The 24,893-nt window shown below is 41.8% G+C and overlaps 1 protein-coding gene across 5 annotated transcripts; it reads left to right on the forward strand.

The window, feature by feature from the left end:
• Positions 1 to 24: 24 nt before the first annotated feature.
• LOC143888380 (uncharacterized) lies at positions 25 to 22,963 on the forward strand. Of its 5 annotated transcripts, XM_077392772.1 has the most exons (11): positions 25 to 129; positions 397 to 509; positions 19,322 to 19,939; positions 20,038 to 20,184; positions 20,281 to 20,334; positions 20,411 to 20,503; positions 20,584 to 21,635; positions 21,743 to 22,202; positions 22,275 to 22,369; positions 22,515 to 22,532; positions 22,623 to 22,963. In XM_077392772.1, the coding sequence occupies exons 8-11, from the start codon at positions 21,909 to 21,911 to the stop codon at positions 22,747 to 22,749; spliced, it is 534 nt and encodes a 177-aa protein (XP_077248887.1). In that variant the 5' UTR covers positions 25 to 129; positions 397 to 509; positions 19,322 to 19,939; positions 20,038 to 20,184; positions 20,281 to 20,334; positions 20,411 to 20,503; positions 20,584 to 21,635; positions 21,743 to 21,908; the 3' UTR covers positions 22,750 to 22,963. The 5 variants fall into 5 exon arrangements, with proteins under 5 accessions (XP_077248887.1, XP_077248884.1, XP_077248888.1 ...); XM_077392769.1 differs by having other exon boundaries at positions 33 to 509; XM_077392773.1 differs by having other exon boundaries at positions 33 to 478.
• Positions 22,964 to 24,893: the final 1,930 nt, after the last annotated feature.

Genomic DNA, 24,893 nt, shown 5'->3' on the forward strand with positions numbered 1-24,893 from the left:
TTGAGATTTATTTTTTCATTTTCCCCCTTTTAGAGAGAGAAAGAGAGCGAGAGAGATTTTCCCCACAAACTGAAACCCTAACCCTTTATCTTCTTCTCCGACAAGATCCGGCCGGCTTACCTTCCTCAAGTTATGTTCTTCTCTTCTTTACTAGTTTCTACACCTTTTATCTTATTTTCATCTCAACTTAAACCTTAGATTCAGACAAAACTTTAGATCTAAGGTCTTAAGTTCAAGATCTGATTTTAGCTCCTTGAATTCTAGCAATTCTTATCAATCATAGCAAATTCGAGCTTTATTTGTAAATCACCATTTTTCGGCAAGCTTTTTTGAGCTCTAATTATGAACTGCATCTTTAAACCCTAGGCTTGTGTTCTTTTTGGTATAAAACCCTAGGAATTACAAGATCTGAATCTATTTCAAATGGAAGAAGAATCAGGAAATTTGGATAACCTCATCATCACTTTCACAAGAGAAGGTAAACGACAATTACATCTCATCTATCAAAGGTAATTCCATTGTCTCTGCTTTCTTTCTTTAAATTTACAAAATATTTTGAACAGAGAAAGATCAGCATATTTGTGGATGTTATGTTCATTGAGTGAGGTTTGAAGTCTCTTCTTTTGTTTCTATGGAATATATGATAATCTGTTCAGCTTACTTATCATTCACAAATTCATGAGCATTATGTTCCAAAGGAATCAATTTGAGTGTACCTGTAGTGCAACAGGGGCATGATCATGTCAAATTAAATGTCAGATAGGGAAGATGTCATAATTCATAGGCAGGGCTATCGATAAAACATTATAATGAGAGTGTTGAGAGTCTACACAAGCAGTTAAGTGGGGAACCAATCCAAAGTTTACCTTGTAAAAAGTTGGATAATTTCCTTGTTCCCCTGTTTCAAAATGACACTTGACTTGTTAAAAAAAGTTTGTTTTAGTAACTGTTTTGAAATTATAAGGAGAAGCCAATAATTTAAGCTGGAATTTTTAGTGTCTTTTAAAGTTGTGAAGATCATCATATGAACCTAAAATTATCTTCAGCCCCAAAACTCAGGTAATTACTTCTATTCCATCTTTAATGGCACGTTGATTAGTTCTCTTTTCATATGCTAAATTATGTGTTAGAGATTTCAGCTCCCCTTGGACTGTTTGATGTATTTTTCATAGCCTAAGAGTATGTTGTTATCTTTGTCTTGGATTGAGTTTGCCCATACTATATTCTTAATATAGTGGATGTTGAAAATGCCTTTTGACAAGTTGAGGATTGAATCTTGGTATGGGTCTGTGTTCATAAAAAGTGTGGCATTATGACAGGGAAGTGATGAATTAGCTTTATTCTTTAATATTGGCAGCCATCACCCTTGTGATTAATAGCAGCCCTCACATTCTTAATAATGGCAGCCCCCACAAACTTTGATTTGGGAAGCCATCACTTCATTTTGGTATTTGCAGCCATGGTTTTTTTTTATCGGTATTGAAAGGTCATGAAGTCTGTGACATTACCATTATCCATTAAACCTTAAAATATAGTATGTTCTATTGTAAGAACTGAACTAAGATAGAGTTAATATCAATTTTGTTTTGCTTCATGATCAGATATACGTATGATTGTAACACCTGCTGATGTACCTCATAGTTATGAGTGAAGCTTGTTCTTTTAGCTAAAACTGTGATGATTCTTGATTCTTATGTTGGGTAAAAAAAAAATGGTATATATGATTTTCCTTGCTGTCATTTTCTATCAAGATACCCCTGAAGGATAAAAGAGTAGATGAATACACTGGAGAGGGGTTGTCTATGGAAGGAAAAGGGGAACGAATCTACAGTCCTTTTCACTCACCTCTATGGTTGCCTAGACCTCTTTATGGCATAAAAAGTAGGCATAAATGCATTAGATGGAGGACTGTCCGGGAAGTAGTGGGGGTAAAATATTCCATTTGTTAGAGTGAAAGAAGAGAATGAGAAGAAAAAGGAAGAAGTTATGTTTACTCCCCCTCACTTTAGTATTTATAAAAAGAGAACATACAAAGACCGCTATGCTCTTAGGCTATGCAATACACCTTCTAACACTCCCCCTCAAGCTGGAATGTATATATTGTACATTCCAAGCTTGTTACATATGTCACTCAATTTTGTATAGCTTAAGAGCTTTGTGAACACATCTGCTAACTGATCAGCAGATCTCGTGAAAGAAACATGAATCTCGCCTCTTTGTATCCTTTGGCGAATGAAGTGGCAATCAACCTCTATATGCTTGGTTCTCTCATGAAAGACCGGATTGGTAGCTATGTGAATTGCAGCTTGATTGTCACAATATAGCTGAGCTCGAGCAGATGAAGAGAAACCAATCTCTGAAAGGAGAGAACGTAACCAAATAAGCTCCCCGCTGGTATGAGACATAGCACGATGCTCTGATTCGGCACTCGACTTGGAGACTATGTCCTGTTTCTTACTTTTCCATGACACTAGATTGCCACCAACAAAGGTGCAATATCCAGTGGCGGGTCTCCTATTTGTTGGAGATCCTGCCCAGTTTGCATCACAGAAGCCTTCTACCCGGGTATGACCATGCTTCTTGAATACGAGTCCTTTCCTTGGTGCTTCTTTCAAGTAGCGAAGAATTTGAATCACTGCTGCCCAGTGAGAAGTACGGGGTGAGCTCATATGTTGGCTGACTGAGCCAACAACAAATGATATATCTGGAAGAGTGACTGTAAGATATATGAGCTTACCCACCAGCCTCCTATATCTGCCAAGGTCATCTAATAAATCTCCTTCTTCTAGAAGAAGTTTCCCATTTGGGTCCATGGGAGCAGACGCAGGTTTCACTCCAAGGTGACCTGTCTCCTCAAGAAGATCTAGTACATATTTCCTCTGTGAGAGGGAGAGACCTCTAGTAGAATATGCAACCTCAATGCCAAGAAAGTATCTGAGACGACCCAAATCTTTGGTTGAAAACTCTTTCTGCAAGAAGGTTTTCAACCTGCCTATCCCCTTTGAATCACTGCCTGTAATGATGATGTCATCGACATATACTATCAATAGCACCAACCGAAGTGAAGACAGAGTGATCAACTGCACATTGCTTCATGCCATAGTGCATGATAGTATCACTGAATCGTCCAAACTAAGCTCTAGGAGACTGCTTGAGACCGTATATAGACTTCCGCAACTGACATACTGAGGAGGACATCTCCCCCTGAGCAACATACCCAGGAGGTTGCTCCATATACACCTCCTCAGTAAGCTCACCATGTAAAAAGGCATTCTTGACATCTAACTGATGCAGAGGCTAGTCATGTGTAACTGCAAGAGATAGAAGAACACGAACAGACGGAATCTTGGCGACCGGCGAAAAAGTCTCTAAATAATCAACACCAAAGGTCTGAGTATAGCCTTTTGCCACCAACCGCGCCTTAAGGCGCTCAATAGTACCGTCAAGTAAGTGTTTGACGGCATAAATCCAGCGACAACCAACTGGTCGAGCCCCAGGAGGAAGAGGAACTAACTCCCATGTCTGATTGGCCTGGAGGGCCTCCATCTCAAGATCCATGGCCGTACACCATCCCGAATGATCAAGTGCAGCTGGTAAAGACTGTGGCAAAGAAACATAGGACAAAGAGGAAACAAAACTCCAAAGCATTGGGGTGAGAGAATCATATGAAATAACAGAGGAAATAGGGTGAGCAGTACTGTGAGAACGAGTACGAGAAGCAATGGGAGAATCTGAAGTAGGAGTAGGAGAGATAGGTACCTGAGATGTGGGGGGTGTGATCTCCGACTGCAAGGACGATGGCGGAGGCGGAGGAGGATGAGCTGTAGATCTCAGCAAACAAGGATGAGCTGTAGATCTCGGCCGACGAGGATATGTCTGCGGAGGAGCGGGAGGAGGAGCCTCAGTAGCCTCAGGAGCCTGTAGTGAAGATGAGGGATCACAGACAGGAATAGTCTCAGGAACTAATACAGGAGGGGAGAGGAGAGGAGCCGGAAGGGCGGGGAGGGGAAGAGAAAGGTCCGAGTCAGGAACTGTGGAAGGAGTCTCATGAGAAGATACAAAGTAGGACTCAGACTCGAAGAATGTGACATCGGCAGACACAAAGGACCGACGCAGGCGAGGACTGTAACAGTGATAACCTTTCTGGGAACGGGAGTACCCAAGAAAGATGCATCGTTCAGCCCGAGGGTCCAGCTTATCAAAGCCAGGACCAAGGTGGTGAACAAAACACACACACCCAAAGACCCTAGGGGTGATAGGAAAGGGGTCATGATCAGGGTATAACACAACAAAGGGGGAAAAGCCACCAAGAACCGAGGATGGAAGTCGGTTGGCAAGGTGGCATGCAGTAAGAACAGCATCACCCCAATAGCTCTTGGGAACTCGCATCTGAATAAGAAGAGAGCGAGCCCCATCAAGTAAAGAGCACATCTTCCTTTCAGCCACACCATTCTGCTGAGAGGTGTGAGCACAGGAAGACTGGTGGAGAATACCCCGACTAGAAAGAAAATCCTAGAACCCATGGGTAGTGGAGAAATATTCTCTAGCATTATCTGTGCGCAAGTATTTGAGGGTACAATTGTCGACACCCCATTTTGACCTGACCCATGTTCGCGATGCTTGTGCGAAGCCCTATCCAATCAATGAGTTAGGACCCCAAATTCTACCCTAAGATAGGTTAGGGTCTCCCTAAGATCCCCGTGAAATTTCATTGAAATCCGAGCATGTTTGCTTAGTAAACGAGGCAAGAGAGTGAGCGCAATGCAGACCAAAAGGGGGGCAAATTTATCTGCACCAGGGGGTGTTTTTACCAAGCCATTAAATATAAGGTGTGCAAGGGGGGTGAATTATCCTGTGATGGGCGCGCCCAAGCCGAATAAGACAAATCTGGCGGGCGCGCCTCATTAAGTGGGGGTGCGGATATCAGCACCCTTATTTTTATAAAAAAAAATCACAAAGAAGAGAGAGAGAGAGAGAGAGAGAGAGAGAGAGAGAGAGAGAGAGAGAGAGAGAGAGAGAGAGAAGGTGGAAAGCTTTGCCCATCCCCATCTTCTCCGGTGTCTCGCCGGAGATCCGGCCTCCCCATCTTGGCCGTCCTCTTACATCACCTCTATCTTCCCCATTATGACTCTGCAAATCCATCTCCCTTACTCCTCTCACCACCACTACCATCCCAGCCGCCGTACCCCATTAAACCCATTTTCCAAGCTATTAAACCCATTTTCGAGCTACAACCAGTTCAAAACCCACATCACCTTCCTCATTTCCCACAACCATTAAAACCCATATTCAACCCCATTTCCTCCTCCATTTCTAGCTCCAAACCCTCCTCCAACGAGCCTCCATCTCCGGCCGGCCACCTCCATTTATCGGCCATCTCCTCCGGCCCCACCATCTCCATCTTCAACCTTCTACCAGTCAAGATCCACCTCAAACCCATTTGATTCTTCTTACAGAAAGGAGCTGTAGCAAAAGGGGTTTTCACATTTTTTTAACCCTCTGTTTCGACAATACCACCCCGCACCCCTAGCTCCGGCCGCCACCATTGAATCCGGCCAGCCCACCCACAACCTCCGATCGGATTTTCACCTAAACCCACTACCATCAGCCACCTCCCATCATCCTCTTCTCAGCCATATTCCTACAACCCTCTTCTCGCCTCTGCCACTAACCCATAGAATCCGATCATCTCCGGCAATTTAAGTCGAACCATCGACCAGCATTATCGATTCAGGTGATCTACGCTCATCGCAACTAGTAGTTCATCGATCAGGTAACTCAGCCCATTTCTGTTCTTTCCTTATGATTATTTGATTGCTTTCCTTGTGTTGGGCATTGTTATACTAAAAAGGGTTTGAGTCTTCTTTTGTTCTTCCCTTTCTTTGGATGCTTTGCATATGTGATACTCGATAGTGATAAGTGGTTTTGCCTCAATATCTTTCGTGCCTTGTTGAATTGCTCTTATGGTCATCCAACTTATCAGTTAATGCAATTGTGTACAATTGTTTCGCATTGGCTTATCTTCCCTTGCTCGGAGGTAGTTTGTCCACATCTTATTTATGTGGATTTTATGGCATCTTTACTGAGAGAATCATGAGCTTTGCTTAGTCGAGGTCACCTTTCTGTCATGGTGTTGGTCATTGCATTTGTTGTTATCATTAATACAAAATAAGAATTCATTTGAACGGTTATTACAGGTAGCTGCTGTCATATAGGCTTATACACTTCATGGTTGAATTTCCTTTTTTTTAAGCTATGACTTAGAGCCGCTGTCCTGTAAGCCTATATGCTTCCCTAGTGAGATTTTTGTTTTGACAAAGGCACATGGCTACAACCCCACTAGCTATGTACTTAACTGTTAAGACTTTGGGAGGAATGGGAGCACATAATTGGTATTCTATATTGCATATCTGCTGTCCAATATTTTTGCTTCGTGGGTTTTGCATAATTTTTAGTTCACAATTTTGCTTCGTCTTGGCACAAATCTAGCTCACTTTCTACCCAATATTTCATCCCTGTTCAGTGATATGTTGCTTTCAGTTGAGTTTTGTGCATTATGTGATAGTAGATAATGCATTGTCTTGTTTAGATAAGCAAAGGCTTAGAGGTGTAAAGAATTTGTTGATATGACCATTTTCTTTTGTTGAGATTGGCATTTTATTTTGTGGATTTTGGATATTTTGAAATCATGAGTACCATAGTGGGCCTTGCAGAATTTTAAGGTTAGAACTTGTGAAAAGGAGCATTGATGGTCATAATGATCTCCGAGGCCACTAATTGTTATGTTTCAATGAGGGCGATAGCCCAAGCCCGTCATCTTTAGGGGACTTGCTTAGTCCAAGTAGCATATCCCTCCTTTTTATAGTAGACTTGCCTAGTCTTTTAGATATTAGAACCCTTCTCATTGCAAGGGCGATGATAGGGATACTTTGAGCCCTCCTTTGTATATAGGAGACTTACCCAATCTCATCAGAACCCTTGTTTGCGTCATTTGTGTCTCGGAGATAAGCATTGTCTCATTTAGAGAGTTTCCCCTTTGCGAGGCTTACCCAGCCTCATGTTAGAATAACCCTTTCTTCTGGTGAGTCTTTGACTCATTTTTACCCCATTCTTGGTAGCGTTATTAGAGAGTCATTGACTCATTTGTACCCCTCTTTAGTGTTATTAGTTAGGAGTTTCTCCTTTAGAGTTGTTGATTACTTCGTTTTGATTAGAGACTAACTCAGTCTTATTAGAGCTTTGCTTGCTTGGGATCTTGGATCATTTTCTCTCTTCTTGGGACGCTTCTTTACTTGTTGTGGATCGTCTCTTTGAGGCGTTAGTTGCTTGTTCGGGGTTTCCCCTTTGGATTTAGGGCTTTGCCCTAGTTTGTGGTTGTGCTTGAGTGTTCCCTTTAAGAGTGAAAGCATTTAAAGGTCCGAAACATTGGAAAAGCTTTAAAATCCAAAAAAATTAGAAATTTGAAATTCAAAAATATTTGAAAACTTTAAAAAATATCAAAAACATTTGAAAAACATTAAAACCGTTAAATCATTTGAAGTGTTAGGTTTTAGTTGGGAGAGTTCGTTTTCGAACTACGTTGGCTTGATCCTCTTATACGAGGTACGTAGTGCAGCTTGGGATTTATATCCCAAGTCCAGCCAAACTTTTGTAAATAACATTTTAAATCTTTTTGAATAAGCAACCTTTAAAACCTCATTTTCAAAAGATCTTCCTCTAGAGTTAGGAGTTTCTTCTAGATAGAGAGTTTTAGAGTTAGGATTTTCTTTTGATAGGTTGTTTGTTTGTGGTGTGCTTGTTTTAGAGTTAGGGGTCTGTCCTAGAGTTATAGGAACGCCTCCGTCCGGTCAGTCGGCGATCCACATCGCCGAGTGATGACTAGAGTAGGACACGTTAGTCCACCATTTGTTTTCCTTAGGGAACACAGCCTAGTTACACATAGGTTGTAGGAACCACTTGCATTAGCTTATGGCTAATCTGCATTTACTTAGGGCATATATGGTGTCCTAAAATCCACAATTCACTGGAATTTGAATAATCGTATAAGAAACTTTAATAACTGGTCCGGTCTTTTAGATCGAGTCTAAGATAGAGGTCTAGGTGTCTTAGGCATCATAGTTTAGAATAGGCGCGAAGAACTACGTTGCCTTGATTCTCGTGGAGGCGGGGATACGTAGGCTTCTTTGGATGAATATCAGACCATCCGAAGATTCGGGCTAATCATTTAGAGTCTTAGGATTTGTTGTGTTATTATTGTATGATTTGATGTGTTTTCTTACTTTCTTGTACTGATCCTATACCTTTAGCTATAGCTTGCATGTGTTTGCACATCAGAATTTAGACACCCATTAGGTATACCAATCATAACCTAGCTATGCTTAGGTGACACATCTTTCATTTTATTTTATGTGTATTTATTATTTGTATTCTCAGGAAATGCATGCTTAGGTAGACAACTCCTGAGGATTGTTCCCATTTCACATATTTTTTACCCAAACTTCTTTGGAGTTAATAAAAATGGCATAAGAGACCAAGTGCTTGCACTCGGACGAATTGGGGGTGCTCTTCAGACCTTCTCCATTCGTAATCAGGCACGAACCCATATATATTTCTGGTTATCCATTGCACAGAGGATTTGATTTTGGGGTTCCATGGCTTATCCATGGATGGCGACTCTGAGTTTATTTAAGGTATGTCTTGGTTTCAAGCCTTGGCTCCGGATCAAGACATATCTCTTTCTTTTTATATTGCCACTCGTGCTATGCTATTAGGGTGGCAACCGTTTCGAGAGTTCCTTGGTAGAGCTCTCCTTCACACGTGGATGATCCTAGAGGCCGCTGGGGGCTCGTCCCCCACCTCTCTCTCGGATCGGGGTCCACAACAATCAAACTGATTTGTAACCTCAGAATGAAAAGTACGAAAAGCAGAGAAAACCTCAGAATGATCGTGAAGCAAATACAGCCAAGTCATGCGAGAATAGTCATCAATGAAAACAATAAAATATCTATATCCAAAAATAGAAGGAGTTCTCAGGGGACCCCATACATCAGAGTGCACTAAAGCAAAAGGGTGCGAGGCCCGACTAACAAGCCTAGAGGGAAAAGACACATGGTGGTGTTTTTCAAGTTCACAGGCCTCGTACTGAAAAGACTGAATAGGAACAGAAACTATAGAGGTGCGCCGTAAGCGCTCAATGCATGGATGACCAAGGTGGCAGTGCCACTAGTAGGCGTCGACAGAACTGTGTAAAATGGTACGGGGGGACCTCCATCCAGACGATACAACCCATCTACCTCACGTCCTTTACCAATCGTCCTCCCAGTCGCAAGATCCTGTAATAAGCAATAAGATGGATAAAATGAGACATAGTAGTTAAGATATTTAGTGAGCTGACTGACTGAAAATAAGTTAAAGGGAGACTGGGGAACACAAAGCATAGAGTAGAGGGTAAGACCATGGTAGGGAGAGGTACTCCCTGTACAGAAATGGGAGTAGTACGGCCATCAGCGAGGGTCATAGACTGAGAGGAAAGAGGGTGAAAAGATCTGAGTGATGATAGAGTACCTGTCACATGGTTCGAGGCTGCCGAATCAATGATCCAGGAGCTCGAGCTACTGAGAAGAGAGGCAGGAGTGCTACGTGGCTGTGCAAAGCCAGCACTAGGAGGATGGGCGGCCAAGCGTAGGTGCTGGAGCTCATCATAGTCGGCCCGAGTGAAAGACGGTACAGCTGGGCTGGATCCGGAGGAAGATGCTCTAGGATCAGAGTCTTCCAGAGTAGAAAGGTGCGCTGATCGCCCGAACTGAGATGGCGGCGGGGGACGACGCTCAGGATGTAGCACATAACAGGTCTCATCACGGTGGCCCTGGCGCCGGCAATGTGTACAATATGGACGAGGTCGGCCACCATATCCCCTGCCACTAGAGAAATCCGTACCCATGGTACGTCCGCCACGGCTAGAGTCACGGCCACGGCCTCGGCCAAACATCCCACTACCACGGGCAGGACGATCTCCTACTGCATATGCCGCGGTAGCATGACCATAAAAAACAGTAGGAGTAAGAGAGGCTCCACCTAGACACTGTTGTGCTCGCTGATAGACCTCATCGAGGGAAGGCATAGTGCCAAAACCATAAATCTGCTGGCAAAAAAACATAAACTCGGGGCCCAAGGTCTCGAGAAACTGAACAACTCGAAGCTGATCCCGCTACCGAGCGGCGACGGCTAAGTGTCGTCAAGGGCATAAAAATGTCGAGCTGCTGACAGTGAGAGACAAACTGACCATAGTATGTAGAAAGAGGGGTGTCACCACGCCGAAGATGCATCCACTCAGAATATGTGGCACAAATACGGGAGAGGTTACCGACGCCTGAAAACATAACCGCAGTATGATCCCAAATCCTCTTTGCAGTCGAAAGCTGCATCATAGTCCCTGAAATATGTGGGATCATACTCTGCCAGAGTAAACTACGGATATGAGCATCATCTGTTTCCCACTACTCATAAGTGGGATCCAAAGCCGCAGGAGGGTCACGACGTATGGTGTAGACCTTCCTTTTGGCAATGAGATAAACTTCCACTGCCAAGAGAGGCGGGAACGGGGGGGGGGGCGTGAAGGTGAGGGAGGGCGGGAGGTGAGAGAGGGGCAAGGGACAAGTGGGTTGGGTTGGGGCATGAGGGAGAGAGGGGCGAGGGTTGGGGCAGGGGAGAGAGGGGCGAGGGTTGGGGCAGGGGAGAGGGGCGAGGGTTTGAGAGAGAGAGGCGGGAGGTAGAGAGTGGAGGGGCGGGAGGAGAATGGAGAAGAGGGGCTTCTCCAAGGTCCCTAGGGCACAAAACCCCTAGGGCTCTGATACCATGTTAGAGTGAAAGAAGAGAATGAGAAGAAAAAGGAAGAAGTTCTGTTTACTCCCCCTCACTTTAGTATTTATATAAAGAGAACATACAAAGATCACTATGCCCCTTAGGCTATGCAATAAACCTTCTAACACCATTAAAGCTTATAAAAGAAGCTAAATTAGGGCTGGAAAGAGGAGGCTTCTCTGTTTTTTTTAGTTTCAACAGATTTCTCGTCTAATTGTGTTAGAAATTTTGAGGTAAAATTAACCTGTTGATGGAAAATATTTGAGCTGATTCTATGGCTAAAGTGATTGGTCAAATTGCATCTTTAGATAATACTGCTAGGAATATAATGGAGTTAGGCATTGTAGATATCTTTGGAATTTGGTGGGGATTTAGCTTTACTTAAAATTATGTCGAGTTGTATTTGACATCATTTTTAGAAAATTTGATTATCTAAGGTTTGGACTTGGTTGTGAATTGTATTTTGTGGTTCTATGATTTCTAATTTGACATCATTTGTATGCGAATAATGTTACATTCTATAATCCTTGGATGATGATTATCAAAGACATTAAATAGAGAATCTGTTCTCATCATAGTATAAATTTTCAACTCCTTATGGAGTATTGAGACATGAAATAAGGATTTTGCTCCTTTAGTAGTGTGAATTCTCATTGATACTGAATATAACAGACTCTGTTTTCTTTGTAATATGTATGCTTATTTCTCATGATATAGGTTAAAGTGATATATAGATGTACTACTCATCTGAGATTAAATTTCTATTTTGTAGTATGGGAATTGGTTGACTTAATGTTTGGTCTATATAGTGTTCTGTTTATAATTGATTCATTTTTTCTCGCTGTTTAAGATTGGTTGTCATAAATTCTGATAGAGGTTTGTCTTGGCTTCATCAATATTAAAAATGTAAATTCCATCTAGAGATTGGTCTGTGTTATTCTAAGGTAACCATAAATATGTCGACCCTAAGGAGGCTACTAAAATTAATGATGTCAGGTCAATATGGTAATTTTGTGAAATGGATTGTTGGCCGAGAGTTTTGGTGTTTGCTATTTTTAAGCTTCAATGTGAAATCTTTTAATCCTTTTACTTTTTCATAAATAGTTGGATACCAATCTAAAAATTCTTCCCTTTTTCATTGTGAAAGGGCGATGAAGGTGATAGCCCAAGCCCATCCTATAGGGGATTTACCCAGTCTTAGTAGTAATCCCCCTCTCATTTAGAAGACTTGTCAAGTCTTTTAGACATGTTTAGATATCCTTTGAACCCTACTTTCTCCTTATCATTGCAAGGGCAATGAAAGAGTCATCTAGAGCCCACCCTCTTAGGAGACAAGCTATGTCTCGATAGAAAAGTCAGACCCTTTGGAGACATGCATTGTCCCATTAGTGCGTCAACCCATAGAAGACTAAATCTAGTCTCACAAGTTGCACTCCTTTCTAGTTGAAGACTAACTTGGTCTGTTAGATGCCTTATTCCTTTTTATCATTGCAAGGGCAATGATAAGGACACTTGGAGCCCACCTCGGTGTTTAGGAGACTTGCCCAGTCTTACTAGCACCTTTCTTTATCTCCTCTTCTTTTAGGAGACTAGCCTAGTCTCATTAGCACTCCCCTCTTAGGGTTGTGCACTAGGAGTCGGTCCTTTCGTATATGAGTCTATCCTTAGCTAGAGAGTTTGTCTTTAGTTAGAGAGTCAGTCTTTCAGGAGTTTGTCCTATCATCATAGGGGTTATGATTCTCTCCAACCTCTCATCAAGTCATGTGTTTTTATTCAGATCCTGCAAGGTATAGGATGCCGGTCCTTTCATATATGAGTCTATCCTTAGCTAGAGAGTTTGTCTTTAGTTAGAGAGTCAGTCTTTCAGGAGTTTGTCCTATCATCATAGGGGTTATGATTCTCTCCAACCTCTCATCAAGTCATGTGTTTTTATTCAGATCCTGCAAGGTATAGGATGCCGTCCAACCATTGCAGAGACGTGATTATGTCCAACCCTTACAAAGTCGAGATTCTGTCTACCCCCCGCAAAGTATAGGATTTTGTCCAACCTTTGTGGGATATCAGGAGTCTGTCCTACCCTTATGATGATAGGATTCTGTCATCTTGAGTCAAAACTCCAAAAACACTTGGAAACTAGAAAATAAAATAAAAAAATTTTTAAATGTCAAGAGTCATTAAGAGAGTAGTTAGGAGAGTCTGTTTCTGAACTACGTTGGCTTGATCTTCTTCCACGAGGTACGTAGTGCAGCTTGGGATTCTTATCCCAAGTCCAGCCAAACCTTTCAAAATAAACATTTCAAACCTTCCAAAAATACAAAAATTCTTCAAAATCTTTTCAAAAAGATCTTCCCCTAGAGTTAGGAGTCTGTCCTAGATGTTTAAGGTATCTTAGAGTTAGGAGTCTGTCTTGGTTATGTTGATGCTTTGTGTGTCTTGTCATGTGAGTGTCCCTAGAGTTAGGAGGCCTCGAGACGTGGTCGGTTAGACACTTAGTCGAGCCGATGGCTAGACTAGGAAACACTTAGTTAACCCATGATTTTTCTTAGGACACACAGCCTAGTGACACATATGATATATGAACCACCTGCATTAGCTTAAGGCTAACCAACTTGCATTAGTTAGGGCATATAGGGAGTCCTAAAAAGTTACAATTCACTTGAACTTAAGCAATTGCACAAAAAACTTTAAAAACTAGTCGGGTCTAGTTGATCGAGTCTAGGATAGCGGTCTTAGATGGTTAGGCATTGTAGTTTAGAATAGGTCATCGAACTACATTGACTCTGATTCTTCCCGAGGCCGGGATACGTAGAGCAGCCGGGATGGATGGCCATCTTGGTCCGAGTCAAGTGTCACATTAGAGTCTAGGGTTTGTCGTGTCGAGTCGTATATGGAATCGGGTTATGTTGTGTTTTTTTTTATGTTTTCTTCCTTTCCTGTATAGACCTTATACCTTTAGCTGTAGCATGCATGTGTTTGTCCATCAGAATTTAGACACCAATTAGGTATGACACTCATAACCTAGCTATGTTTAGGTGACACTTCTTTCATTTATCTTTTTGTGTGTGCTTATTATTCATCTCCAAGACATGCATGATTAGATAGACGTCATCTCGCAAATATATGTTCCCATTTCACATGATTTCTGCTCAAAACTCTTCAAAATCGATAAATAAATGGCATAAGAGACCAGGTGCTTGCACTTGGGCGGATGAGGTGCTCTTCGGACCTTCCAAATTTGTAACCAGGCACGAACCTGTTATATATCTCTGGTTATCCATTGCAACAGAGCATAGTATGGGATTTAGGGCCGACTTCCTTGGATGACGACTCTTCTTTGTTTAGGGTAGGTCTCGAATCCGGGCCAGTCGCCGAATCGAGAGGTATCTTACTTTACATCGCCACTCATGCTGTGAGAGGCACATTTTTTAGAGTTCCTTGGTAGAGCTCTTCTTCACGTGGATGATCTAGAGACTTTCTGGGGTCTCATCCCCTGCCTCTCTCGGATTGGGGTCCACAATTTGCTGAAATTGTGAATCAAGGGTAGAGTTGTTAAAATCATAAAAGATGGGTTGTCAGGTACCTTTAGAGTGCTTTAGGACAGGAATACCCTCCTTGCTTTTCGCTCCACCTTTTAGCTCTAATCCCCATGGACTTTTCACCTACCCCCTTTCTCACCAAACATGAGAAACTCCATTGAAGCTTGCCATTGCCATACGTTAGAAAGTCCATTGCCATTGCCATTTGAAAAAAAGCTCCATTGGTTCTCTTTAGTTTGCTTTGGGTGATAAACATATGCTCCGGTTGGACCATTCTCCTCCACTTACTTAGGTTTCACATGTTCTTTTCATGTTTTTCTGTTTTTTGTGATAGGGTTTATTTTCATCCTCTTTACAGTGGTGTCTTTTTTGGTACATGTATGTTTTGACCTCTCTCTCTCTCTCAATGGTTCAATGGTTGTAAACATTATCAAACGTAGGTTTAAACATTGAGAACAACCCATGTATATAGTTGGAACCATTATGTAGACCTCAGAATCACAATTTAGTGGTTTCAATTGATTAAATAGTGGTTCCAAGAGTTTAAATTATAGTTCCAAGAGTGTAAATAGGGGTTCATACATTGTAATAGTATTTCACTGTTTGTAAAAGTGATCATGAGTGTATTAATAGTAGTTTAGGTACTCATAATCACTATGTATATAATTGGAACCATTATGTAGACCTCGGAACCATAATTTAATGGTTTCGACTGATTAAATAGTGGTTCCAAGAGTGTAAAATAGGGTTTCATATAGTGTAATAGTATTTCAGTGGTTCCAAAAGTGATCATAAGTGTATTAGTAGTGATTTAGGTACTCAAAATCAGTATGTATACAATCGGAACCATTATGTAGACATCAGAACCACAATTTAATGGTTTCAATTGATTATGTAGTGGTTCATAGAGTGTAAATTATGGTTTCAAGTGTAAAAGTAGGGGTTCATACATTAAAATAGTATTTCATTGGTTGCAAAAGTGATCATGAGTGTATTAATAGTGGTTTAGATACTCATAATCAGTATGTATACAATCAGAACCATTATGTAGACCTCGGAACCACAATTTAATGGTTTCGATTGATTAAATAGTGGTTCCAAGGGTGTAAATTATGGTCCCAAGAGTGTAAATTGGGGTTCATACATTGTAATAGTATTTCATTGGTTGTAAAAGTGATCATGAGTGTATTAATAGTGGTTTAGGCACTCATAATCAGTATGTATACACTTGGAACCATTATGTTGACATCGGAACCACAATTTAGCGGTTTCGATTGATTAAATAGTGGTTCCACGAGTGTAACTTGTGGTTCCAAGGGTGTAAATAGTGGTTCATACATTGTAATAGTATTCCACTGGTTGTAAAAGTGATCATGAGTGTATCATTAGTGGTTTAAACACTCATAATCACTAAGTAAACACTTGGAACCACAATTTATGCGTCGGAACCACACTTGGAAACACTCAAAATGTTGACCTTGCGTCCTTGGACAAACTCGCATTGTTTTGGGGACCCTTGTTGCTGCACATGATACTTACATTGGTAGAATTTAGACCTTGTAGCCACTATTTGGCCCGAGGAGTACATGTTTTGGAACATCAATTTTGATTTTGGCACTCTTTTATTACTAGAACCACACTTTTGATTATGGAACCACTCTTTTGATATTGGAACCAATATTTCTTTTTCTATTTTTTTGATAGGTAAGCTGGGGTTAGGCGGACCCCTACCAGATATATTAATAAGATAAAGAAGGATACAAGATTAACAGCTTAAAAGCAACAACTCCTACCATCAGGGGCAAGAGGAGAACAAAATAATCAAAGAAAAGAAACAAAGGCCCAACCAAAAAACAACAAAATAACAACCAAGAGGGCACAATGGCAAAACTCCAAACAAAAGTCAGCAAAATCCATCAAGCACTTCTCCCAAGGGATAACTTGGGGAAAGGGGGAAGTCTATATGCAGGGGTGGATGGAAAGGTGAAGGGTGATTTGCTCTTCTTTCTCTGAACTAATTGCCAAGCACCATGATCCAAAGGAGTGGATTGAGCATCAGGATGGTTTTTATGACAAATTTACAGCTGGTTGCGATTCTCATTTGCTGATATGGTGGTTTCAAGATCTTCAAGGCCGGCAAACCTGTTGGGGCGGGATTGATCTTGTAGATCTGAAGGTGTAGAAGCATTGGGATGAATAGGGACATGAAGATCTTCAATCTGTTTGGCACTGGGGGTGGTAGAATAATCAATTTGAAATTCAGATCCTGCCTCCTTGGGGGTCTTAATGACCGGCCTCCATTCTTTCTTAGGCTGGGAATGGGCCTGCTTAGATTGATGATAGCATTCTCCAGATCTATGGCTGAAATCCCTACAAAAGGAACAAGCTCTAGGCTTCCAATCATAGGCTATTTGCTGAATAATCTCCCTCGAAGAAGTACGGAGTTTGATAGAGTCTGGGAGGGATTGGTCGGCATTGACTAGCACACAAAATCTAGCATAATTAAGCCTAGAGGACTCGGCCGTATGAGTGTCCATATAGAGGGGTTTCCCTATCAAGCTAACAATTCTACTAAGGCAATGAGAATTCCAAAAGTTTAGATGGAACCCATGTAATCTGATCCAAACCAGAACTTCCTTCAGTTTTTACTTTTCCATCGAGATATTCGGATCCCATCTTTGAAGAATCAAAGGTCTTCTTCCACTGTAGTTTTGGCCATTTTGTTCTAGAATGCGAGTCAGTCTTCCGCACAAGAGAACTTTAAAAGGAAGAAACAATTGCCCATGGTGAACACTTGAAGAGTACCTTGGAGTTTCCATTTACGGGTGAGACCTTCACGGAGAGAGACAAAATAGGGTCATTTTCCAATAAAATGACCAACAAGACAATTTAGCCATTTTTCCCATGCTCTGTTATAACTTCATCTTCAAAAGGAAGATCCAAATTAGTTTTCTCTGCATCATTGGGGATAATGTGGTCAAGATTTGTGGGGGTGGTAGAGATTGGAGATTCAGCAAAAAGATTTCTCTAGGGGTTTGGTGATCCTTCGCTGATGATGGCACCATTGGATATCTTGCTCTGAGCTTCAGGATCAAAGTTTGGACTATGGACTTGTGATAAGGAGGGAGAAGATCTAGGTTGAGAATTTCCAAGGCCAGGAAGCAAAGCAGGTTCCACAGAATGAGGAAGGCTGGATTTTTCATTTGAAACTGGGTTTTCAAATTTGGCTGAACCTTCATGAACAGAAATCTGGGGGAGAAAGTGCGGGCCGATGTTTAGTGAAAATACGGATCACGGGCACCTTTTAAAACTAAAAAAGGGCTAAGCTTCAAAATCGGGTGGAAAAAAGACCCCAATACCCTTCTGACATCAAGAGGGATCCTCGTATGTTGGTCCTCATCATTCACTTTTTCATTGTTTTACTAGTTTCTTCTTAGGGAAAACCCCCTGTATTTAATGCATCTCACCCCCATTTACGTTTGGCGCACTGCACGAGGTTTCATTGGGTTCGTCTCAATGCGTATTTGAACAGACAGAAGCGTGGGTTTGTTTGGATTCTGGCCGTTGGAAATAAGTGTAGACGGAAGGATGCTTGACACGTCCTAAATAAACTTTTTCGAACGGTGGCGCCTTTGTTGACAGCTGGTTTGGTTTCAAAAATGTGTGAACCAAAGTCCCTTGGGTTCGTTTAAAACTTGGCCGTCGCCAATATTCATAGACGGTGGAATCAACAACATGTGGACATGTACATGGAATGGTGGCATCCTTTATTAATATCGCCGGCATTAGTAAAAAATTTAAACTAAAACCGTCCCACCCTTTGCGCATCCCTGTCATTTCAACCATTTCCATATCTCTGTATTCACCATCTTCTTCATATTAACCCTTGCCTTTCAACGATTTGTTCAACCCACCCTTGCATTCGTTCATCAAACTCCCTCCGTTCATCAAATCCCCCCACAATCTAAAGGCAAAATGGGACCGAAGAAATCCAAGAAGGCCGCAACAACTGCACCAACGGCGCAGGTTCCTCCTGTGGAAACACCAGTGAAGCCTGGAAGGATGAAGAGAGAGGTACGAATGATTTTTTTCCTGCATTTCTTACACTGTAACTGTAAGTAACGTGGTATTTGAAAAGAGACGGCGGGGACCACACCGGGTAACGTCCTTTTCTAGGTTAAATGGTCATGTGAAAAAACACTTACCTAACCGGTGGCATTTTAGTTGGCGTTTTAGGTTAAATGGTCATGTGAAAAAAACACTTACCTATCTGCTCGACCTTTTCTAATTACTGGGTAAATTTCGATAACGTTGGCGTTTTAGTTGGCGTTTCTTGAATCGATATCGAGTCAGTGTTGTCGCTGTGTTAGGGTACATCCTATGGCGCTGGCTTATTAGGTGACGTTACCTGCAGTCCTATCGATTCGACCCTTCTGTAGTCATATGGTTCATCCGATAGCGCTGGCGTTTCAGGTGGCGTTTCCTGCAGCGCTATCGATTCGACCCTTCTGCAGTAACGGGGTTCAATTAAGAGCACTGGCTTTCAGGTGGCACCTCCAGTGTTTACTTGAGAGCGTTGGCATTTCCGGTGGCATTTCCGCTAGCGGTTTTCGATCTGACCTTCCCTCAATTTATGGGTAAAATTGATAGTGCTAGGGTATCCATGGACGTTTTCGGTGGTGTACTCGCTTCCTGTTGGCGTTATTTAAATCTTCTTTGGCTTTTTTACATGGCGACAGAGGGCTACCATTACTTGAAAATCTACTTTGGCATTTTATTTAAATCCACATAAAAATTTAACTCTTCCTCACTGACCCGGCAGTGAGAAAGAGTAAATCTACCATTACATGAGATGGGTTGGGTCATTAAGTTAGGTTTGATTATGATTGCAGTTTAATAACTTAATTCGGTTGTCTTGTTTGCAGGTTCCGTATGATTCGAGGTGCAGTGCTAAGAAATTTAAATACTACGACAAACAATTAGCCTTAACGAAGGATCATCTGGCATTGTTGGGGACGACTCCATTCGCCACGCTAGTGCGGAGAATAGATGACATGCCTATAAATAAAGCCCTTCTAGAAGAGTTGATTCCTACTTGGGAGACAGGGGGCAAGTCCTTTAAACTTGGTGGGCAGTCGATACCATTTACTGCCCTTGATGTTAGTGCCATATTTGGGTTGCCCATAGAGGGGGAGCCAATTAAATAGGGTAAGCCTGAAACTACCCCATTCAGGCAGACATTTGCCACATTTAGTTCCATTGATAGTGCTGTAATATTTGATAAGCTGAAACAATGTGTAGTCGATCCTCTCAAAGTGGACGAGAGTGTACGGCTACTTATTTTGCTTTTGTTTTCGACTTTCTTATTCGTTACATCGAAGCACAATGTCGATTCTCTCTTTTGGGATTATCTTGATGATGTTGGAGAGATCTCTAACTATTCGTGGGGAAATAAGGTGTATGATATGTTAGTGGATAATAAGGGAAAGTCGGAGGCGGGACACAAGACTACATATTTTTACCGTGCGGTACTTGCATACCAGGTTAGGATCGCATACTTATTATTCCACACTCTGAAGTTTCAATGATCAATATGTTACATTTGATTAAGTGTATAATCTTCTTGCTCGTGAAATCACAGGTCTGGTTTTATGAGCACACCGGCTACGTATATCCCTCCAATCCGAATGCCATTCCACGGTATTTTAGATGGGAGGGATACAGAGCCGGGAAGTCGACGGACCGGGAACTGTACAAAAAGTATTTTAGATTTGAAGAGGGTCAGAAGGTAAGAAAATATCATTGTTTGATGCAGTGTTAACTTGTGGATACGTAATTATTTATAGAGCTTTGACATGTATGTGAGTCGTTTGAAATTTTGCAGATCATTGTTGAGCTACAATTGTCAAATAAGGAGTTGTTAGCCAGCCAACCCACAGTGAGTGATATAGATTACCACATAATGTTTAACGTTACACTATTTTTTTATGTACGTGAACATGTTCTGTAATTAGGCTGCAGCAGAAGAGATAGGGCATGGTGGTGTGCAGGAGGGTGCGGAGGCAGCTGGAAACTGGGGTTTTGAACATCAGGAACCCACTGATGAGGTATAGTAGATGTTCTCAATACTAGTTACTTCCATATTCTTTTACTTGTAATCACTTCTGTGCCATGCTTTGTTTCTCAGGGTAGCCCAAATATTGCCCCTGAAGCTGCACATGAGGTAGCTTCTAGAGAGGTTTATTTTCAGAACAGGGATGTTGCTTTGACTCTAAGAGAGAGAGAGAGAGAGAGAGAGAGAGAGAGAGAGAGAGAGAGAGAGAAGTAAGTAGTAAGGAAACACTTCTTAATCAGACGACCGAGGAATTGGAAAGAAAAGAAGCAGAGTTGAGGAAGTTGGAGGCTGACCTTAAGGAGGTCGAGGAATTGCGGGCCGAAAACAATCGTCTCCGCAGTGAATTATCTGTTGGGGAGAAGAGATCGAAGAAAGGGCAGCTGAAAGATGGCAAGGCTGCAAAGAAGCAAAGAAAAGATTTACCTGTTGGGGAGAAGACGAAAGAAGTTAAGGTCACCAAGGGGGAGGATGTGGATATGGCTGCAGAGACAGTTGAGAATGAATACCCTTTCAAGGGTGCTATTAATGACAGGAAACAGACACTTAATAATAAACGATCACGGCCGGAAGCCGAAGAACCAAGGACAACGGATCCCCCCAGGATAAGGTGAAATTTATGAGGAAGCAGAGATCAGGTCATGTGCCCAAGCTCCAACCTTGTCGGAAGCTACGAAGGACAAGGTTGTGGTTGAGAAAAATAACCAAGCAACCCAAGGAAGCACAACTGTTGGCCCTGGGGAAAAGCATAAAGGGTTGAAGAAGCAGAAAACATGTGATTAGTTGAAGCTTCCGACATTGATGGAAGATGAGGAGGAGTCGGAGCCGGCGACCAAATAAGGCACAGCTGTTGCCCATGAGAAGGAAAACAGGAAGAAGAATCAGAAGGCAAGTCAGTTGGCGAAGCCTCCAACCTCGGTGAAAGATGGGAAGGAGAAGGACGTGACTGAGAAACAAAGCACAGAATCTGTCCATGTCCCATCTGTGGAAACCCTCCTCCGCTTCCTCAAATGTTGGAGCGTGACAAAGAGAAGGTCATTGAAGAGTTTAAGAGACAACATTCCGAGGACAAGAAGAAGCACAACCTCAGCACCGTCATTGAAATGGGGGAGGAGGTGATCAACGATGTGAGTAGAAATTTTGTTCCTACCAGTGTTAATGAGACAAAACTATTGATTTCTGTTTACTTAGATAATCGTCTGTATAAGTGGTGCTATATGTTTGCTTGTCATAGGCATCGATGCATATGTTCGTAAAGTGAATCGCAGACTGGCGGCTCAATCGGAGGGAAGGGTTCACGTCCTACCTGTCTCCTTTCACTTAAGCACGTGTTCTACCAAGATACTTGTAATGCACAATAGGCATTGACAAATTGAACCTCGCATTACTCTTCTGATTGTATGACTATGCAGCAATTGATTAACCCAGAAGTCCCGACGAACCCACCCAAAGTGGGTAAGAAGAAAGCTCATGTGCTCCCCGTGACGAATCCGGATAAAGACTTTACTTTGTATATGAAGTCGTTTATTCCGCTGGAAGAAATACGACCGGCTCGCAGAATTTTCATCCCAATTCTGCATTCAGGACATTACATACTTTTGCTTACCGATGTCGATGGAATGGTGTTCACTATATACAACTCATTGTATAACAAAGATAGACAGTGGGTAGAAGAAGCACCGGTTCGCAAAACTGTAAGTATTTGTCATTGCCTCAATTATTTATGTGTTGTAATGTAATTTGATTTTACTATGCTATGTCCGCAGTTGGATGTTGTTAGATGGTTGATAGTTTTGGGCGGTCATGAAGCTGATTGTTGGCCTATCACAGAGGTATTTGACTGTCCGCAACAACATAATGAGTAAGTTTACATAGCACTCTCATTGTTCAACAATGTTGTGAGTTTAGTTTATGATATGATGCTTAGTTTATGATATAACAATTGGTGCATGTCCGATTGCGGTATTTTCATGATGCGCTACATTGACCGTCTTTCAATTTTCAAGGGTATGGACTTCGGGCAGGTAAAATTATTGTCCATATTTTTCCATCTCTTCAGCAGAAGGTTATATTTATTATATCATGTATCTTACAATATATTTCCTTCCTATCAGCAAGATATACCTTACCTTAGAAGGCACTATGGATATGAGCTCATTACAAAGGACATTATCTAACCAACAGCAACTGACAGAAGGTACGCCACCGTTGAAAACAGAAGGAGCTTGGTTGCGGCACTGAGGAACTTTTAATTGTGGGCGGTGAGAGGGTGGATGTTAAATTGATCACCTTCTTTATGAACTAAAGTTGTATTTTAACAATAGTTTCTAATTTCTTTCATCTGTACGAGCATGAGTACGCTCTTGACCTGTAATGGTATTTTGTGACCGCTGTTAGTAGTTAATTCTGTTAACCAATAACTCTGTTTTTAGTTTCATTGGCAATGGGTTCTGTTAACCAATATCTTTCTACTAATGTGCTAATTGATTCCCACCTGGACAAAGCGTATATTTAACCAATATCTTTCTTCTAATGTGCCAATTGAACTTCCACGTTGAGCCTGGTTAAGCTCCGCATGAAGTTTCTTTGCCCATCAGCTGAGTAAAAGCAATAGTGTTATCATTTCCGGTGGCGTTTCATGTGGCATTTTCTCCGACGTACCAAAATTTCTAGTGGTTTAATCTAATACCGGTGGCGTACCATTATGTACCGGCGGTGTACCATTACATACCGGTGGCGTACCACTAAGAACTGGTGGCGTACCACTACGAGTCCAGCGGTGCATTGAACTTCCAGGTAGCGCTTGGTTAAGCTCTGCATGAAGTTTCTTTGCCCATCAACTGGGTAAAAGCAATAGCGTTGTCATTTCCGGGGGCGTTTCATGTGGCGTTTACTCCGGCGTACCAAATTTCCAGTGGTTTTCATGTAATACCGACGACATACCAGTATGTACTGGCGACATACAAGTATGTACCGGTGGCGTACCACTAGGAACCGGTGGCGTATTAAGAATATCAGGTGGCGTACTAAAAAGACCGGTGATGTACGTACTGATTCTACTGGCGCATTGAACTTTACTTAGCGTCTCGTCGAGCTCCACATTATGTTTGTTCCTGATTGCATTCGCTCTTTACCCTATCACCATGCAACAAGCTAAAGGGGGAATGTAATTTTCCATCACCTCCTTGCAAAAAAATCCACCAACAACCTATCAATGTAATTTGGAATGAAATTACCCCACTTATTCCGTGGGAGTTTATTTCCCTCTATGGATTTATACCATATAATATGATTTAAATGAATTCGTCGGACGAAAGGGGCGGGGAAACAGGAGTAAGTTGTACAATATTTTTCACGAACGCAAATTATAATATATCCAGTCGCTTAAATTATCAAGCATTACATCATACGATGTCATTTGTCACTAACAATTTCCACACATTTACATTGACATTCCCACGAATATATTGATGTTAGTATGAGCGATGTTGAGGGTGAGGAGGTGAGCAGATTGTCTTCGAGTGGGGAGGTAGTATCATTTACTATTAAGGTGCAGGCGTAGTTTTTGGTTGACCTAAATTTGGACGGTTGAAGGAATTAGTCGGAAGAAGGGATAAGGAAGCAATAGTAGAGAGTGTACAACTACTTATAACGTTAATGATTACTCGCTACAGAGAAGTGGGAACAATAACCTTATAAGGAGCCGTACAGACTCTACTACTACTTCCCCACCCCCTCTTCCTACTAATACCTTCAACCGTGCAACAATACGTCACCAAAAACTACGCCTGCACATTAGGAGTAAATGATACTACTTACCCACCCAGGGGCAATCTGCTCGCCTCCTCACCCTCAACATCGCTGATACTACCATTGCCGAAGCCTGTACTCCCTTAGTTGTTGTTCTGCCTCCTCCAGTGTGGTATAAGAATAATGGACGGCACCACTGTAGCATCTTACATGGCGCTCGCACTCAGGCCATGAAGTGAAGATTCCCTGTTGGTGTCCCCTGAAAACTAAATAGTACTTCTTCCTACCCATAATTTTCCAAGGTATTTGGTGAAAATGTATCTATGCCGGAGGAGAATTGAAGAAACCCTTAGAGCTGCGGCAACAATTCTGCTCTAGGGTTTCCTTAGAGTCCTTATATTTATATATATTTATATATATTTATATATATAGAAAGAGAGAGAGGGAAAATGAAACGACTTAGGGTTAGGGTTATGTGTTCAATACATATTAATGTTGTCGTTTCTATAATAAGTCACCGACACATTAAGTAGAGACAAACTTCCGCAACAGAGACCAAAGAAATAAATCAACCCGGTACGCCACTATTACGCCACCGTTACGCCACATACACATGTATCTGTCAGCCATTTTCA

Source organism: Tasmannia lanceolata, unplaced genomic scaffold (genome assembly GCF_043159265.1).
Source record: "Tasmannia lanceolata isolate RefF3 unplaced genomic scaffold, GAP_Taslan_0.1 ptg000012l, whole genome shotgun sequence".
Lineage (NCBI taxonomy): Eukaryota > Viridiplantae > Streptophyta > Magnoliopsida > Canellales > Winteraceae > Tasmannia > Tasmannia lanceolata.